Source organism: Dama dama, chromosome 5 (assembly GCF_033118175.1).
Source record: "Dama dama isolate Ldn47 chromosome 5, ASM3311817v1, whole genome shotgun sequence".
Classification (NCBI taxonomy): Eukaryota; Metazoa; Chordata; class Mammalia; order Artiodactyla; family Cervidae; genus Dama; species Dama dama.
The window spans coordinates 9,804,088-9,823,719 of NC_083685.1; the positions used below are offsets into that span (position 1 = coordinate 9,804,088).

General features: G+C 45.7%; 1 protein-coding gene across 3 annotated transcripts in view; it reads left to right on the top strand.

Moving 5' to 3' along the window:
* ANKRD13A (ankyrin repeat domain 13A) overlaps positions 1-19,524 on the top strand; it is a 34,552-nt gene extending 15,028 nt beyond the window's left edge. For 2 of the 3 annotated variants that reach the window (XM_061141733.1, XM_061141735.1), the window contains 12 exons: positions 1,625-1,670; positions 2,821-2,964; positions 3,160-3,349; positions 9,244-9,310; positions 10,678-10,759; positions 11,823-11,884; positions 12,774-12,904; positions 13,545-13,702; positions 14,310-14,423; positions 15,496-15,656; positions 16,705-16,772; positions 17,476-19,524. In XM_061141733.1, coding sequence (XP_060997716.1) covers positions 1,625-1,670; positions 2,821-2,964; positions 3,160-3,349; positions 9,244-9,310; positions 10,678-10,759; positions 11,823-11,884; positions 12,774-12,904; positions 13,545-13,702; positions 14,310-14,423; positions 15,496-15,656; positions 16,705-16,772; positions 17,476-17,671 — 1,419 coding nt within the window. In that variant the 3' untranslated portion in view covers positions 17,672-19,524. Of the gene's footprint in view, positions 1-1,624; positions 1,671-2,820; positions 2,965-3,159; positions 3,350-9,243; positions 9,311-10,677; positions 10,760-11,822; positions 11,885-12,773; positions 12,905-13,544; positions 13,703-14,309; positions 14,424-15,495; positions 15,657-15,838; positions 15,960-16,704; positions 16,773-17,475 lie in introns of all 3 variants that reach the window. The other variant, XM_061141734.1, reaches the window with a different exon arrangement.
* Positions 19,525-19,632: the final 108 nt, after the last annotated feature.

Genomic DNA, 19,632 nt, shown 5'->3' on the forward strand with positions numbered 1-19,632 from the left:
ACTGGGTCTTAGTTGCAGCATGTGGGCTCTTCAACCTAGCGTGCAAGTTTTTTAGTTGCAGCATGGGAACTCTTAGTTGTGGCATGTGGGATCTAGTTCCCTGACCTGGGATCAAACCCCCAGCCTCCTGCATTGAGAGTGCAGAGTCTTAGTCACTAGACCATCAGGGAAGTCCCTCTTGGATTGTTTGGGATGATGGTTACCATTGTTCAGGTAGCCTTTGTCACTTGCAGTAGCTGTCTTATTGGTCAGCCATGTGCAGTATTCCTGAGGCACCCAGTGGTTCAGTTTTTACGTCATTTATTCTCAGTTTAAGCACAGAAGTGAGCTCCCCCAAGTATTTCCAAAGATACTTGCTAGATAAATCAGCTTCCCACACTTCTTGAGAAAAATTAACAGCTCTGTTGAGAAAGGAATAACTTTGCTGTGAGACAATTTGAGCATTCTTCTTAAAAAACTATTAACACTTAAGCTAAATCCTGCCTAAGGCATTGATTTTCCACATACTGCACAGAAACCATCCGTGAAATATAAGTTGTTGTGTCCATTGATTTTTAAATAGATACGTGTTTGAGTGCACAAAGATCACATAGATTTGTTTTCTTATCTAACTCACTGTAGGAGGAACTAAAAACATCATCTGTCCATTTGACAAAGCAGAAAATGACTTATTTTACCTAGTCACCCCCCATTTTAAAATTCCATGTAAAAGACTTTTTTTTCCACCTGTGTTGATCCATAGCAGTGAACTGCCCTGAATTATACTCTTGTGTTGGAGGTTATAGACAGCCCACAGATGGCCTGGTGCTCCAGGGCACCAGAGACCATGCCTAACGGCCTGTCTTTCAACAGCATCTCCTCACTGCATGTCCATGTTTCTTTTCCATTGTCCCTTAGAGTGACTTCACCCATCTTTGGAATCTGGAATTTCTAGCTTTTGTCTTCTTGGGTTTCTCAAGTAGCTCTCCCAGAACTTTCTTTAGGAATTCATGGTGGGTCAGAAAATGATTCTAAACAGGCTTGCTGTGGTGGTGTGAAACCTCAAAAAGCCAGATTCTAGAAGTTTAAGAGGAGAAAGTCTGGAGGGAAGACTCAGCCTCCTGGGGCAGTGATGTCTCACACCCTCTTCCTGGTTTCAGGGTGGTCTGATAAACAACCCCCGTCCCAGCACACGAGCCTTTTGCAATCAAGCTCCCTGTAGAACAGCTGGGGTCCACGCTCCTTCTTGCTTACACCAGCCTGTGACCCTCACTGCTAGGAACCCAACTGAACCCTTAAATCAGATTTGACTTTTATCTCCCTCCAACCTTGTCGCCTGCAGTTAACTTTATTAACTGTCTAGACGTATTTTATAGTGAGATAAAATAACAGCCTGAATATAAAAATAGGCATTTAGTCTGATGAGTTTGCAATTTATGTTTATTCTTATTTTCTCTGTTCTTTCTCCCTCTCCCTTTTGAACAACCCTATCAATCCTTACTGTGTTTGTGTTTAGCTAATGGTACCAAGGGTAATTTATTTTGTTTTATTTTTTTAATTAATTCTTATTGGAGTATAGTCGATTTACAATGTTGTATTAGTTTCTGATAGCAGGAGTGATTTCTTTTAAACCTTTGTCCTTCAGGCTCCAGATTTTTACGTGCAGATGAAATGGGAATTCACCAGCTGGGGTGAGTGGCTGTGAGCTTGAAATTTATTTAGCTTGAAAATAGGCTTATTTTTCTTTTATGGAAGTTACATATTTATTTTTTAAATCTAGGAAATGCATAGATGAGAGTAACAGTCGCCCACAGTCCTACTTAAGCACAAGTGCTTACTGTTGTAGGTGTGTTCCTTCCAATCTTACCCCACACGCATGGGACTTCTTCTCCCAAGCATTCGTCAATAGAATATATAGACAATTCTGTCTCCTTCTTTTGTTACCTGTGGCTGACATTTATCCATATTATTCGTTTTTTAAAATGTCACTTTAAAGGGGCTAAAGTCTTTAGTAAGTAGTTTTATCATAATTCCATTACTCATTTCCATTTGTAGTTCAATGTGATTCTTTTAAACTTGTTTTTCTAAGGAAGAAGATGAGATGAATATTGGAATAGCTCGTTTTTTAACAAAATGGATGCATTGCTCCAAAATCTTATGTAAGGCAAATTGACTGACAGTAATTTTCCTAGATGTTCTACTTCTGTGTCTTGTAGATCAGTTAATGACAGCTTCCAACTCCCAGAGCCTCAGCTATTTTCACTTCCAGACTTCACTTTCAGGCACGAAGTCATATTTGCCATGAAACATTTAAACGAAGTAAAAAGTGTATGAAAGAAGAGAACTTCAGAGTCTTCTATAAATCTGAGTTCTTTTTAATGAAGATAATCACCCTGACCCCAGGTTTTTGTTAAAAAGCAGCATATTTTAGACATCTGATCTCGTGAATCGTCGGAATGACAGTATAGTGGGTTGAGGCCAGATGGCAAGAGTAGCATGTGTTTGGATGAGGACGGCCAGATGGACACACACTAGCCCTGATGGCGGTCAATAAGAGGGGTTCATTTGGGACTGAGAACACACTCGAGAAATTGATTTAGCATTTTCTCTGGGCAAGACATAGATCTGCAGTTTTATAAATGGCTCTAGAACTGCAAGTCTGCTTTCATTCTTTAAGAATGACTTCTTGTATCTTAAGCATGGGAGCCAGGCCCAGTTCTGTATGACCGTCGGCATCCTGCCTCTCCTGTCCTTTCAGTAAAGTCAGGGTCCTGATTTGCAGGGCCTGACTGTTCTGCCGGGCCCCCAGACTTTTCTCAGTAGTACACATCTCTTCTCCAGTGCCCTTGGTTTCCCGAATATGCCCGAATGATGTCTGTCGCATTTGGAAAAGCGGTGCCAAACTGCGTGTGGATATCACGCTGCTGGGCTTTGAGAACATGAGCTGGATAAGAGGGAGGCGGAGTTTCATCTTTAAAGGAGAAGGTGAGGGGTTTCCCTAGTAGTTGCCACTGCTGTTGCTAAGTTTAGAGTGATTTTTCACCATCAAAATGTGTTCACGTGTGTGTGTGTTCATGTGTGTGTGTGTGTGAGTGAAAGATGATGCAGCTTAATACACGAAGCTTTGGTTTTGCATCTTCCTTGCACTGTGCTTAGTTATGCCCTTGTTTCCGTTAACAGACAACTGGGCAGAGTTGATGGAAGTCAACCATGATGACAAAGTGGTCACCACTGAACACTTTGACCTTTCCCAGGAAATGGAACGCCTCACTCTGGACCTGATGAAACCTAAAAGCAGGGAGGTTGAGAGGCGGCTCACAAGCCCCGTCATTAACACCAGCCTCGATACTAAAAACATTGCTTTTGAAAGGTATGGATTTAAGTTCTGCATTTTCATGTCTAATCCCATTACTGCCATCTTAATAGCATGTATATATTAATTGGAAACTATGGGTGGATTAGAATTTTTTTTCTACTATGGCATAAGAAACCCTAGTGGACTTTAACGTTGATCTCTGCTCCAGCCAAATGGATACCACAGCTAACATCCTCCACCCCTGTGGCATTTTTATCACACTTTGGTGAAGTCTTAGAGAAACATCTTCATATTCTTTTATGGGCCCTTTTCTAACAGATTTTACTTGAATTTGATTTTTGTGTTTGGCAGTCCACAAGACTCCCTTGTCCTAAACCGTGGAGCTTTGAGTTTCCAAGGCAGATGTGATCCAGTATCGAATGTGGTTATTAATCAGATTCACACTTGGCATACAGTTCAATGTGGTTCTCCCCCTTGCCCGCCCTCTGCTTCCCCATGAGGCCTAACGGTTTTGAGCAAGAGTCTGGAGGGTTTCAGTTTGATTCCAGACTTTGTCTGGTGCAACCTCTGGGGAGGTCTGTGTGGCAGTTAAGCCAGGTGAGAACACCGACTCTGGGTGTCTTCCCCAGGGGCAGCGCCGAGGATTCATGAGGGAGACAGAGGCTGTCACAGCTATTAGTTAGGCTAAGAGTTTGTTCCAGAGATCACACTGAACCCAGGGAGTCTCCACGAGCCCTGAGTGTTTGCCTAGGATGTCACATCCCGCTCCCTGTCGACCAAAGCCACATCATCTGAGCCGACACAAACAGTGTTCTCCTGGACTCGGGCTGTCTTCTCTCTTAATGAGTATGTGAACTGTTCTGTCTTTTTCTTTTCATCTTTCTTTCCAGTAGAAAATTTATTACTAAAACCAAGAGTCTTCTGTGTAGTCACATGTTAAGACTTAAGTGCCCCTTCCCCCTAATTTAGACCAAGCTGTGGAATTAGGGTGCTTGTTGGTAGCAGAAGAGAAAACGTCAGGTATCTGCTGCCTTGGGAGCGACACCCCTGAGGCAGGGTCAGTGCCCTTCCGTCAGCCTCTGGGCACCGGTCTCACCAGGTGGCAGCCGCTGTCTTCCCAGGACAGTGAGGTTTAGGGACTGACCATACCTGGAAGGGTCTTGGGAAGACATCTCCAGGCTTGAGCACCTGCCTCTGCAGGGCGGGAGGGCCCGCCTGCTTAGGGCTCTGCTCCAAAAGCTGGAAGACGGGAGAGCAACGGCTGGAGGAACGTGGCGTGACTGGTAGAGCTGCTCCCTCTGCGGCTTTGAGCCCCCGGCTTCCTCTCCGGGTTTCTGTTTCCTTAGCTGAAAGGAGAAAAAGAGTGAATCTTGGGCTGAAATCTCAGATGTCATGAGAGGAGCCACTGTTCCCTCTAGTTCAGCGGCAGAGCTGCAGGGTCATTGTTTGGTCCGAAGTGTCGTTTACAGAGAGGTGATGGTTACTGGCTGTTACCCAGCGGGTAGACGGGCAATGACCATGCCTTCCATTTGTACTGAGTTGTATTTTGTATTCCTGTGGCCTCGGGGTTTTCAGATAGTTCAGGCTAGCCCTCCTTTTGCAGCTGACGGAGGGTTGCTGAAAGAGTTTTCTGGAAAGTAGTTGCTGTTTTGGTGGGGCTCGGAATGAAATATGTGCTCAGTGAGTTTCTCATGCTTCGAGCAAGGACTTGAGCCCCTCACGAGGGTGAGGTTTGCTGGTAGAAATAGAAAAAGTGTGCTTGCCTACTTCTAACCCTAGTGAGGTGTGAGCGAGCGTTCAGCTGATTAAATTTAGCAGATGAGGGTCTGATATATTCGGATAGTCTCTTTCTTCCCTTTCTTTCTTCTCATCTGTCACTCGGAGCTTGATGTTTGCAAACATGTACTTTTCCCGCGTTCAAGTTTGGCCTGTGGGTATAGACCCTCTGTTTGCAGTTTGGATTTTTCTCTCATCTGAAAGGTTCCTGCCCTGCCCACCTCAAACAGAACCCAACCTGTGAGGCAGCCTCCAAGCCCAGAACCAGCTCAGTGGCCTTCGGGGTGCTGGTCTCAGTGAAGACAGGCAGAGGAAAAATGGCCGAAGAAGAGGCTGGGTTTCCTTCTGTCATTTTCAGATACCTTTGCACATACAGTTTATCAAGAAGTTAAAACCAGAATCTTGGGTTTTAAAACAGGATGTAGACATTGAGTTCAGTAACTAAGCTGTCAGAGAGTGGACATGGGTAAGGCAATGGAGCAGCTGGGGTGGCGGATGGTACAGAGGTGGGTGAGTGAGGAGCCTGGCGGTTCCCAGTAAGAAAGCGTGGTTCTGATTTCTCAGCATCCACAAAGGGTGCCGTGGAGCAGACTGGGTCATCCTTTGGTTCCTCAGAAGACCAGGTGCCAGAAAGCTGTGATTTCTTATGCCAGGATATCGAGTTCTTACTGAGAGACAGGAACTGAGGATCGATCGGTTCCCCCAAAGGAAGATCTGAATTTTCCTTGATTGCTGATGAAAAGGGGCCTTGGGTTTATTGATCGGTTAGGTGTGGTCCCTAAATGTGTTTCTGGAAAGTGAATTGGAGACAGCTGGCCTGCAGGGTCATCCCCTAGGAGCCCTCTCTTTCCTTGAGTGGGTCACACTGCACTCAGTTCAGTCCAGTCGCTCAGTCGTGTCCGACTCTTGGCGACCCATGGACTGCAGCACGCCGGGCTTCCCTGTCCATCACCAACTCACCGGAGCTTGCTCAAACTCATGTTTGTTGAGTCGGTGATGCCATCCAACCTTCTCATCCTCTGTCGTGCCCTTCTCCTCCTGCCCTCAATCTTTCCCAGCATCAGGGTCTTTTCCATTGAGTCAGTTTTTCATATCAGGTGGCCAAAGTATTGGAGTTTCAGCTTCAGCATTAGTCCTTCCAATGAATATTCAGGATTGATTTCCTTTAGGATTGACTGGTTTGATCTCCTTGCTGTCCAAGGGACTCTCAAGAATCTTCTCCAACATCACAGTTCAAAAGCATCAGTTCTTCAGCAGCACAGCTTTCTTTATGGTTCAACTCACATCCATACATAACTACTGGACAACCATACTTTTGACTAGACAGACCTTTGTTGGCAAAATAACATCTCTACTTTTTAATATGCTGTCTAGGTTTGTCATAACTTCTCTTCCAAGGAGCAAGTGTCTGTTAATTTCATGGCTGCAGTCACCATCTGGAGTGATTTTGGAGCCCAAGAAAAGAAACTCTGTCACTGTTTCCATTGTTTCCCCATCTATTTGCTGTGAAATGATCGGACCAGATGCCATGATCTTAGTTTTTGAATGTTGAGTTTTAAACCAGCTTTTTCACTCTCCTCTTTTACTTTTATAAAGAGGCTCATTAGTTCCTCTTCACTTTCTGTCATAAGGGTGGTGTCGTCTGCATGTCTGAGGTTATTGGTATTTCTCCCAGCAATCTTTATTCCAGCTTGTGCTTCATCCAGCCCGACATTTTGCATGATGTACTCTGCATTTTAGTTAAACAAACAGGGTGACGGTATACAGCCTTGACGTACTCCTTTCCCAATTTGGAACCAGTCTGTTGTTCGATGTCTGGTTCTAACTGTTGCTTCTTGACCTGCATACAGATTTCTCAGGAGGCAGGTCAGGTGGTCAGCTAGTCTCTTTAAGAATTTTCCACAGTTTGTTATGATCCACACTGTCAGAGGCTTTGGCTTAGTCAATAAAGCAGAAGTAGATGTTTATCTGGAACTCTTGCTTTTTCTGTGATCCAGCGGATGTTGGCAATTTGATCTCTGGTTCCTCTGCCTTTTCTAAATCCAGCTTGAACATTTGAAAGTTCTCAGTTCACGTACTGTTGGCGCCTCACTTGGAGAATTTTGAGCATTACTTTACTAGCGTGTGAGATGAGTGCACTTGTGCAGTAGTTTGAACATTCTTTGGCATTGCCTTTCTTTGAGATTGGAATGAAAACTGACCTTTTCCAGTCCTGTGGCCACTGCTGAGTTTTCCAGATTTGCTGGCATATTGAGTGCAGCACTTTCACAGCATCATCTTTTAGGATTTGAAATAGCTCAACTGGAATTCCATCACCTCCACTAGCTTTGTTTGTAGTGATGCTTCCTGAGGCCCACTTGACTTCACATTCTAGAATGTCTGGCTCTAGGTGATTGATCACGCCATCGTGATTATCTGGGTCGTGAAGATCTTTTTTGTATAGTTCTTCTGTGTATTCTTGCCACCACTTAATATCTTCTGCTTCTGTTAGGTCCATATCATTTCTGTCCTTTATTGTACCCATCTTGCATGAAATGTTCCCTTGGTATCTCTAATTTTCTTGAAGAGATCTCTCGTCTTTCCCATTCTGTTGTTTTCCTCTATTTCTTTGCACTGATCCCTGAGGAAGGCTTTCTTATCTCTCCTTGCTATTCTTTGGAACTCTGCATTCAGATGGGTATATCTTTTCCTTTTCTCCTTTGCCTTTCGCTTCTCTTCTTTTCTCAGTATTTGTAAGGCCTCCTCAGACAGCCACTTTGCCTTCTTGCATTTCTTTCTCTTGGGGATGGTCTTGATCACTGCCTCCTGTACAGTGTGACGAACCCCCATCCATAGTTCTTCAGGCACTCTGTCTGTCAGATCTAATCCCTTGAATCTATTTGTCACTTCTACTATATAATTGTAAGGGATTTGATTTAGGTCATACCTGAATGGCCTAGTGGTTTTCCCTACTTTCTTCAATGTAAGTCTGAATTTTGCAATAAGGAGTTTCATGATCTGAGCCACAGGCAGCTCCCGGTCTTGCTTTTGCTGACTGATGTTGCACTAATGGCGGATAATGAATAGGAAAACCAAGGCTCTGTCCCCTCCTTTCTGTGCTGGACTCTAATACACACCTAAAACTCCTTCTCCCCAGCTTGGACTAATTTCTTTGACCAGATCTCACCAGAAGAAAAGCAGACTGTTTAGAAAAACAGGGTGCAGATCACCCCCTCCCTGCCACCTGTGTGTGCCCTGCATCACCCCAGGGTCGGGGCGGGAGGCAGGCCCACGTGCAGCAGTCACAGTGGAGCCGGGATGTGATGTCCTAGACAAAGGGGCCGTCTGGGCGGGGCTCCCCGGGGCGCGGTAGCGTTTCCCAGGGTGCGCTGCCTTGGAAACGATCCCCAGCCTCTTGGCTGCTTTTGGTTCCTAAATGCGTTTTTTTCCAGGCATATGTTGAGTGGAGTAATGAGGGGTTCAGGCACTTACCCAAGGCTGCAGCTGCTGCTGAAGTGCTGACTGCTTTAAAGCAGCTGCAGTGGAGCTGGACTCGAGGGCTAGGCTAAAACGCCGCTTGAGACTTGGTTCCGCCCACTGCTGCACCAAACCGGAGACAGAGCGCGCCTCCAAGCCTTTTTACTGGTGCCCACGGCTTCTGCAAGCAGCTCCCCACCGCCATGAGTTCCCACCCCACCCGCTTTCTCCTTCCCGAGGAGCAGGGTGGCCTGTGCCTCATGGATCTAAGAATTCCTAGACTGAGATACAGCTGCTCAAGGGGCTGGAGCTGCCAACTCTGTCATTGCCCGTGGTCCGGATGACCCCGTAAGGGCTCCCCGACCTAGTGGCGAGCCCTTGGACGCTGGTCATCTGCGCGCACTCCTCCGAGACAGCTGTCCCATGAGTGTCACCACCTTTGTCAGCTCTGCCGGCAGCTTTTGTCAGGAAGCCAAGATGGGAGGCTTTCTCTGCCGAGGGGGCGAGGCAAATTGATGAATAGCTGCGGGAGGGGGTGTGGGGGAGCTGCTAGAGCCATCTGTCATTAACAACATCCTTCCATGGACAGAGGGACCCTAATTTCCAAGTGTCCTTCGCTCACTTAAGCTGGGGGAAGAAAACTTGTAAAGGCTGCAGGGATGAATCTGAATGGCATATTGTACATGTGGAAATTTGTGGTGTTCACTTTTTATCAGAACTAAATCCGGATTCTGGGGCTGGAGGACAGATAAAGCAGAAGTTGTTAATGGTTACGAAGCAAAGGTAAAAGGACACTCTTAAAATAAGATTTCATTCGGCTCTTTAGCTTCTATGCAAATGAGGGATCTGTTCAGACTTTGTCATGCATCTGTGCTGAGGAGGTGCTCTGGGGAATAAGTTCTGTCTAGCGTGTCTCTTCCTTGGATTTGTATCTTATTTGACTCGCAGAAGGTGAGCTAGCACATCCCAAGGAGGTCTCTAGTTAGGCCAAAGAGAAACTGTGCTGTAGAGAAATCAGTCCCAGTATCAGTTGTCCTGGTGGGGGTGACAATTTTTTTCTTTAAAAGCAAAAGGAAAAGAAAGAACTAGACTTAACATGCTTGTTCATTTTTTTTTTTCTTTTTTAATCACCTGAGTAGGTTTAAAAAATATATATTGCAACATAGCTTTTAGGAGTCTCCCAACATTCTTAGTCAACCTCACTGTAAACCAGTCGGCTCCCAGCCCACTCACATGACGTCAGTGAATTTGGAACACAGCTGTCAGAGTGGAGATGACGGTCGCTCGAGTCACCTGGCATCTTGTCACCTGGGAAGCCATCTCTTGGCCTCTCGCTAGGCCTGCAGTGCAGCACGGGTTGATGGCTCACAGCCACACTGCCAGGAGCGGCAGGGTCCTCTGGGGGCCTCTGAGTGAGCGAGGAAGGCTTACGTCTCGCTCAGCGAGGTTCACTCAGAAGTGCTGCGTGTGTTCCTTCCCTGAATCTTTGAACACTGGGAATCCGGTGTTAGGCGTCTTCAGCTAATTCTCTGTGAACCAGACCGTTTGACTTTCCAGACCCCAGTATTCCTCAGTCAACGTTGAAAACAGAGCATTGACCCTGGCAGTTAAAATAACTTGGGGTCAATAAACGGAATACCTTTTAAACAGTGGCTTGCTGGTTTTCTCTAGATCTTACTGGTGTAGAGAACCTTGTGTTCCTTCCGTTTTCCTTCTGCCCCAGCAGATGGCTGTCCAGGTCAGTCTCGGTATAAGATTACCAAAAATCAGTCCAAGGACACGACGCAGGTTCAGTTCCCTTAGGAGAAGTTCAGCTGGGAGGCCTACACTGCAGGCCCCTCTTTGAGAGGGTTCGGCAACATAAAGGGCAAGTAGGCAGGAGCAGCCTGTCCCTGTCAACTCCTCAGGGGTAATGAAGGATGTCAGGGATGCAGAGTAACTACTGAGGCACTTCTAAGTTGGTAGCTGTTGTATTTTCTCTGAAAAGTCCTGATGAATGTTTAACCATTTCTCATTTTTATTTTGCTGGATTTTTTTTTTTTTTTTTTGGCTTGTTTTGTTTTGGCTTCAGCATTCTTGCTCTTGCTATTGCTTATCTGTTGAATTTTGATTCCCCATGTCACTGTTTCCTTTTGCACACACCCCTCAAGGTTTACACGGTGAACAATGTGAGCGTGATCACCAAAATACGGACAGAACATCTGACCGAGGAGGAAAAAAAAAGATACAAAGGTAATCTCTTCCCTTCTCCCCGCCCCCCACCCACCCCGTTTCTAGCCTAGAGCACACCTTCATCGGCTTGTTAAACTCGGGGGTCAATGTGATGGGGTCATGCCGATCTGAATTTCCTCCTTACAAGTTTCTCCCTAGTCTGACTCACTCCTGGTGGCACTTCCCTGTAGTTGGCATCAGCTGTAATTAAAGCCATTCACAAGATCTTGCTGATGTTTTATGAAGAACAGTTGTTGAATTCAAGTCAAAAAAGTAAAGATATTGAAGAGTATTTATCACTGAAGTGAGTTAGTGCAAAGCATCACGGTGGGAGATTCAGACAGGACTTGGGCTCTGAACCAAAACGTTGCCAGCATGTGGCCGCCTCGTCTCAGCTCGCTGAGGCTGGTAGGGCCTTGTGAGGTTACCTGTCCACTCTGTGCCTTGGTCACCTCAGCTACCAGACCTGCCTTAAGAGTCACTGCGAGGATGAGATGAGTTGTTGTACGTGGGAAGCCTGCAGTCACTGTTAACTGCCTCCTCCACTGCTGTCCCCTTTAGTCCAGTCCGACAAATGAGGGAGCTAAGGCCTCAGTCACACAAGAGGTGACCCACAGGGTGCAGCTGGAATCAGACCTGGCTCATTCCTAAGTCTAAACTCTTTGTAGTAATTCTGATTGAATTCTTAAAACTCTGTTCATCGAGCTTAGGGACCTTAATAAAAGTATCATAGAAATACTCAGTCACTCAATCGTATCTGACTCTGCAACCCCATGAACCCCACCAGGCTCCTCTGTGGTATTTCCCAGGCAAGAATACTGGAGTAGGTTGCCATTTCCTCCTCCAGGGGATCTTTCTGACCCAGGGATCAAACCCAGGTCTCCTGCATTGGCAGGTGGATTCTTTACCACTGAGTGACCTGGGAAGCCCCCAGAAAGAGTGTTAGCTGATGGTTAATAGAGATGATTTTATTGGCCTGTTCATGGATGGATTTCCTAATGCATAATGGAGAAACATAAAGGTAGAACGGGAATCCTTTTCTATAATCATAAGTAAAGTCAAATAAACTTTCCCCCCTCTGTAGCTGACAGGAACCCACTGGAATCGCTGCTTGGGACTGTGGAACACCAGTTTGGTGCTCAAGGGGTAAGTCAAAACGTGATTTCCAGCATGGTTTAACAGGAGATGACTTTTCTGTGCTTCTGGTGGCATTTCCTGCACCCTGAGCAGGCCACTTAATTTGAAAAGGCTTAAGAGCTGGAATCAGAGATGTTCTTTTGGAAGAGAATAAGATGAGTAAGCCTTGGAAAATAAAAGACTTTTAGAGGCAGATAGTGATCATAGAATCAGGTGCTTTCTCTCGTATCTGTTTTAAACTAGGACCTCTCTATAAAAATGGAACCGGAAAAAAAAAAAAAGGATTCGAGACTTTATATTTTAATAGAGCTCCTTAATAAACACTTTCTGACTCATTCCTCACAATAACCGTTTGAAATTTGCTGCCGCGGATGTCACTGAGGGTCTGAAAAATGAAGTGACCTTTCCAGTGTCACAGGCTAGAGAAGGACAGAGCTGGAACCTGATCTTCAAATCTTCAGATCCCATGAACTGTAGCCCACCAGGCTCCTCCATCCATGGGATTTTCCAGGCAAGAATACTGAAGTGGGTTGCCATTTCCCTCTCCAGGGGATCTTCCTGACCCAGGGATTGAACCCTGGGTTCAGTCTGAAGATATGCTTTCAGATATTTCTGTCTATATCTCTTTTCTTTTTCATTTCTCTAATCAGGAGGTAAAAAGGCAGAGGAGATTGGAGAAACGATTTGAAATGGAGAAATCCACTAGGCTTGGCCATGTAGTTTGGTAATAGGTTTGTAGGTGTTCTGTGCAGTAACTTAGTTAAAAAAAAAAAAGTTAATGACCAGAACTTCCTGCTCTGTAGCTGGTTAACACAGCCACCTCAGAGGCTGGGTGCCATAGACCTCCACTTGCCAGCAGCATTGGCATTTCTGACTCCCCTGAGTTCTGGCTCGGCAGGACCTCACGACAGAGTGCGCCACGGCCCACAACCCCACAGCCATCACGCCTGATGAGTACTTCAACGAAGAGTTCGATCTGAAAGACAGGGACATCGGAAGGCCAAAGGAGCTGACGATTAGGACGCAAAAGTAAGAGGGACTCAGCGGTCATTTTCAACTTACAGATTCTTATTTGTTTGAGAAGTTGTGCTGTTTCCCATGTCATGGTTCTTCTTCCAGCCCCTCCCTTGAAAAATAATTTCAAATCACTGGGATTTCCCTGGCAGTCTTTTGCTTAATAAGACTTCTTGCCCTGCCGCTTCATGGGGCACAAGTTCACCTGGTTGGGGAATTGAGATCCTGCATTCCGCGTAACCCCCCCAAAAAATTAAAATCACTTTATCTGATGAAAGGTGACAGTAAATTTCCTGTCTTATTATTAGCCCTTCTCCAAATAGAATATAGACTGGATATAAGAATTCCTTTTTTAACTGCCGACAAGCCTCAGCTGGTCAAATGAAATGGTTTCCCCCAGCTACCAGTACTTTCTGCTTGCTATCGATTAAGGCTTGTGGCGCACGTCGTTTGCCCCCAGTTGCCCTGATTTCGGGGTGATGCAAGTTCTCTGTGGCTCTCATCCCTTCCCAGCTCTGATGCAGGGGGTGTGAGATAACTGGGGAGACCGGGGCATGGGGAAGCAGGCATTGTCTAGGCTACTGCAGGGGAATCACGCAGCCCCCCCATCTCGGGGAGCCAGCCTTGGTCGGTCTCATCTCACGCAATCCGGCAGGTTTAAAGCAACGCTATGGATGTGTGAGGAGTTCCCGCTGTCCCTGGTGGAGCAGGTGGTCCCCATCATTGACCTGATGGCCCGCACCAGCGCACATTTTGCCCGGCTGAGAGACTTCATCAAACTGGAGTTCCCGCCCGGATTTCCCATCAAAATAGGTACATTTAGTCAAGCAGAGGAGCACCCGACAAGGGACCTACGGGAAAGGGCAGACTTGCCTCGAGTTCAGTGTGATTTACAGAAGTGTCCTGGTTCTTAGTTCATTTTGCACATCAAAATTAGGAATTTCCCCCAGCCATCAGTGCTGTTTCCAGATGATGCTGACAGATGAAAAAGGCATAAAAAGGGGACACATGCCTTGTTTTAAGATCAAACCTTACTGAAGTGAAACTTCAGATAAGACTTACTATTTTAAGAAGACAGTTGACACTAAGATCCTTTGATACATTAATATGTTTTAGGGCTTGAATTAGTGCACATGATACCACATATAATACATAATTGCTTGTGAAGAATTTACATTTTGGATAGGTGTATATTCATGACACTTGAATCCTGGCTCGATCGCTTCCTGTGATCTAGAAGTTATTTAACCTCTCTGAATCTCAGTCTTCCTATCTGAATATTGGGAAAGGGTTGTTATGATTAAATGAAATCATACTTACAGAAAGTACTTAGCATGGTACCAGCATAGTTAGTGCTCAGTAAGTGGTGGCTGTTATTCTTCTGGATAAAGTTTATTTATAAAAGCTTTTATTTTGTTAGAAATTCCCTTGTTTCATGTCTTAAATGCACGGATTACATTTGGAAATGTTAATGGCTGTAGCACTGCTGAAGAAACTGTATCTCAACATGTGGAAGGGACCCAGCCTGATTCAGGTAAAAAAAAAAAAAAGTTGGATTTTGTGATTTTAAAAAAATTCATACATTTAATCATTATACTGATTATTCAGTTTGAAATTAGAGTATCTTATGAAGTTGATTTCTGTCCTGAAAGAAAATTTTAGATTTAGTTTCAATTAAGTAAAACAAAAAATTTGTAGGAATGTATGAATATGACCCCTCGAATTAAAAAGACAGCCTATCTTAAAAAACAACTTTACTGAGGTGTGACATGTAATCACATCCTCCCATTTTAAATGTGACCGTTCATTGCATTTTGACAAATGTATACAAACCCATGTAACCATCACCACAGGCAAGATACAGAACATTTCCATTAACCCCCCAAATTTCCTCAGGCTCCTTTGCCATCAGTCCCATTCAGATGTTGGATGCTGTTGTAAATGGATTTGTTTCTTAGTTTTATTTTCCAGTTTACTCACTTATAATATATTGAAACTTAATTGGATTTTTTTCAGTTTCTTTTTTCTTTTTTTCATTTTCTTTTTTGAGTTTCTTTTTTATTATGGTACAGTAGTGTTGTGTGTCTTAGGCTAGTTGAAGGATATGCAGGCCTTTGTTTTTATTATTATCACTTTTGAGTTTACAGGTGTGTTATATACTCTTTTATATGTTTACTGTTTTTCATAATAATAAAGGAAAAGATAAAGACATTGGTGTGATTGTGTGTATATCCACACACACACACACATCACACTCCTCAGGACACACAAGTAAACACTGGTTACCTCTGGCGTTTGGAAATAGGAGACAGGGTGTAGGGAGAGAGATCTTCACTTTTAGTTTTGCAGTCTTGTGGTTTTTTTTTTTTTTTTTATGGTGATTATGGATTATATTACTGAAAAAAAAAAAAAGTCGAAGCACAAAGGAAAAAAAACAAAACAGTATTCTGGTACTTTTCCCTGTCGAGGTTATTCTTCTTCGAAATCTCTCTCACCTAGCAGCAAGCTTGATATTAATCATTTTAATTTAAAAAATTTTTATAAGAGTTGAAGTGGAAATTTATTCTGCTGACTCAGGCACTGGACTGCCACCTTCTGTGTTGCAGCTTCCCCTCTCACAAACTTCGAGGTTGATCAGTCTGTGTTTGAAATCCCTGAGTCTTACCATGTCCAAGACAACGGCAGAAATGTGCATCTGCAGGATGAAGATTACGAGATAATGCAGTTTGCCATCCAGCAGAGCTTACTGGAGTCCAGCCGAAGCCAGGTACATGTATCAGGGCAGGGCTGGGAAGGTTTTACCCTCCCGTTTGGCCTCAGTCTTTGGTTCTAAATGACAAGTTTGGCATATTTGTGCTGTTTACCTAGATTATATTTTATGTCCCTGGTCTTTTATGAAAGCTTCTTGTATAAGACCATGTGCATAGCCCCAGTCATCATCATTTACAGGATGTTCCCTGCCAGACTTGGTGGCTTCCTGCTCTACAAGAGTGGGATCTGCTTCTGCCCTTTGGTGTGGTCCTGGGCTCCTGCTATCTACTGGTTTCCTTACATCATTCATCCAGCAGAGGTTTGTACAGTGCCTGCTTTGTGCCAGGCTTGTGCCAGGTGCTGGGAGGTTCCGTGGTGAAGCAGCCCCAGCGCCTGCCTTCATGGAGCCACTAAGCTTTGTGAACAGTGCCCACACTCCAGTGTCCTCCCAGCCGAGGTTTTTCACATTCTTGCTTTTTCTGGAGTCTCAGAGCTTGCTAGCATGAGCCCCGCCTCACATGGACCCATTCTTAGAGCCATTTTGTTTTCTGAGGCTGCTGGGCCAAGGGCCAGACCCCAGTGCTGGCATGTTCCCCTGAGAGGCTTCTCTCCCCTCACCCTCACTGTCAATCCAGTGTGCTTTTCCTTTCCCCATTCTAAGTGAGCTTATTTTTCCAACAGCTACATCAACCTTGACCGTACATTTTGAAAAGAGGAGTAGCCAAAGATGACCAGTAATGAGTTACGTATTCTGGTCTTGCTCTAGAAGAATTACTTGCTTTATTCATTTAAACTTTGCCTCAGGTTGAGTAGTTTTTAGTAGATTGGTTTGATATCAAGCAAGAGAAACTGGTAGCTGTCATTCAGGGTAGCGGACCCTATACTACCTGACGTTTGGGTGTTACTTTAGAGATAATCCCAGTCCCTGTTAGTTTTTCACCCAGCACCAATGATAATGGACTTGAAATATTGTTAATCTTGTTCTTTCTGCTTTCATTTTGTTGTCAGTACAACACTTTATTCCTTCTAAGGGGTATTCACATGCATCTCTTTGTCTTTCCTAGGAGCTTTCAGGACCAGCTTCTAATGGAGGGATTAGCCAGGCACATGCCTATGACGCCCAGTATGAAAGGTGATTGACATGACTCTTGATTAACCCGAGGTTGGTACAGGTGCATAGGACACGCAGCAGCAGGCCTGGTGGGAGAGACTTGATAAAATGTTGGTTCTCCTTCCTTTGTGGCAGTTCCTCAAGCTCACGGTGGCTGAGCTTCCAGGAACTCGTGATAGAATTGCTGACCAGTTCCTCACCAGTGTCATGGGCAGAAAGGCACCCCGTAAATGTTTTCTGATCTGCGAAGAATGTAATATGATCACAGAAGGGCTGAGTTGCCCTTAGTGGGAAGTTTATACAATTTCCCCCACTGGGGATCAAAGCCACGCCCTTGGCAATGAAATTCGGAGTCCTAACCACCGGACCACTGGGAAGTTGCCAGATTATCCGTTTGAGGAGGGGTTTAACTGGAAAGACTCATTTTATGGAACATCTTCCTATAGTCTGGGCACATATGAAAACCTGTTGAAGAAGTTGGGATTTGCTTTAAAATAGATCCAAGTTCAATTCTTAGCCCTGCCCTTAGAGGCTGGGTGACCTCGGGCAGGTGTGTACCAGCACCCAGCACCTGCACCCCCAGTTAGGTGAGGTTGATGGCCTCATGCATACTGAGCGGACAGGAAGCGCCTGGCATGGCGGGCACTGGGTCCCGGGTTAAGAAACATGGGTGCTGCCGGCCCACAGGGGTGACTGTTTCTTCCCCTCTGTGGTTCTAACGCAGGGCCATCCAGGAGAGCCTCCTCAGCAGCTCCGAAGGCCTGGGCTCCGGCACCTCCAGTGAGACCAGCCGCTTTGACAGCGACCTGCAGCTAGCCATGGAGCTCTCCGCCAAAGAGCTGGAGGAGCGCGAGCTGCGGCTGCGCGAGGAGGAGGCGGAGCTGCAGCAAGTCCTCCAGCTGTCACTCACCGAGAAATAGGCCCGCCTGCCTCCCGCCCCCCTGTCTGCGCTCCCGGTCGAGGGACTGCGCCTGCGCGGGACTGCACCTTACGCGGGTGCAGCAGAAGGCAGCTGTCTCCTGCTTTCTGCAGAGGTGCGGGGCCGCGGCTTCTCCGGGCCCACCCGCCACGCTCCCCGGTTAACGGGCTGGGGTCCCGCAGCCCCCGCGCTCCAGGCATAAGGGGAGGAGAGCATCGTCACTTTCCATTAGCTCTGTTGGCTTGCAGGTCACGTTTTTTACTTACCAGCTTTAGATACAAACCCAGTCCCTCCTCCCACTGCCCCTCCCCCCAGGTTTGTAGATTAATTTTTATCGAGGAGTGATGACGAGTTCTTGCAGAGTCGGGTGCTTTTATAGAGAGCAGCAGCCTTTGCAGAGCGTGGTGTATGAGGACCTAGGAGACACTTCTTTACAGTTCACCAAAGAAATGGATCACCTGTGCCGATCTGCTCTTTAATTTTTACCTTTGTACAGGGTTTCCAGGGCACCCTCACTGTTCCTAAGCCACCCCCACCTTATTCCACCCCTCCCGCCACAGCTGAAGAGGAGATAAGTACAGGATCTATTTTAGATTTAGGGTTAACTATTTGCATCAAATTAAGATACACAGATGACAACGGATGTTGCCTTAGCCTTAAAAATTACTGATCGTTTCAAACCACCTCCACTTCTTGTCGAGGAGGGGTCTGATTTGAATTTGTAAAGGCAGTTCCTTTGAGAGCAGGATCCTCCAGGCTAAACCCAAGGCAGCTAACCCTGACCCTGAAGGAGCAGCTAGGACAGCCCGAGGCTTGTTCTCGAAGTGGGCAGGCTGGCCAAAGGATCACCAAAGCAGGGGTGTGTTCCATGCCTTCTCTGGTGAGAGGTCTCCACCCAGAGGCCTGGGAAGACCCCGCCACGTGCCCTGGGCACACTGGAGAGGAAGGGGTGGGCTTGAAATGAGCAAGGGAGCTACAGACAAAACTCAGTGGCTCTGTACTCAAAAGGGAAAATCGTGAACCCACGTTGCTTTTTAGAGTTCAAATCAACATCTTTCTGGATAAATATATTTTTTAACAGAATCTTTTTATTATTTTTAAGAGATAAAAACGACTGCTCCCATCCGTAGCAATACAAGGTTATACATTTTAACCAGATTTTCTCAGGCCCTTTTTGGGATACCTTTAGTAGTTAACTATTTTGTCTAACCCTCCTGTAAATAACCATCGCACAACATAAGAGGACCCTGGGGAATGCGGCCGAGGGCACCGTCACTCCAGCCCGGCCCAGGGATTCATTCCCACAGGCTGCACTGAAGTCCCCCAGTTAACAGCATGCTCCTCTGTTCTGCGTCCGTTTCCTACCTGTTGCGCTGCTTTGGGGATGGGAAGGGAAGCCGAAACCCCCGTTCCAGTAAACGGCCGTGTATACAGTTAACTGTTGCCAGCAAAACGTGCCCGGTCACAAAGAACTGGGCTTTTGATTCCATGTGACCATTCTGCCTTTCTCATCATGGCCTGACCAAAATTCCTTCACACATGAGGCCAGTATATGCAGCATCACACGTGTCTCAGACACACAGTCTGGCGTTTTGTTTACTTAGCCTTTACCTCCAGCAAAGATGAGTTTTGGGAATGGCTGCATTTAGGCCATGTGTTTACTCACCGAGGTGAACAGAGGTAATTTCTGTGTTTGCATTCCATTGTTCTGCTTCCCCACGTCTTTGACTTTCTCCCCAGGAAGTCAGTTAAAAAGGGACTGAGCCTTGTGTCACCATCACAGCATTTTCCATATATGTGTTCACTCTCAAAATACAAATAAAGACAGCTTCCTTAGAGGGTGCTCGTACACTACTCTGAATGCTTTCGAGTCTTGTTTTTTCTCCCTCCACATTTTTCTAGTCCCCTCCTGTTGTGTGTGTTATTGGAACATTAGAATGCCTCCCAGTCCTCAGTTGTGTG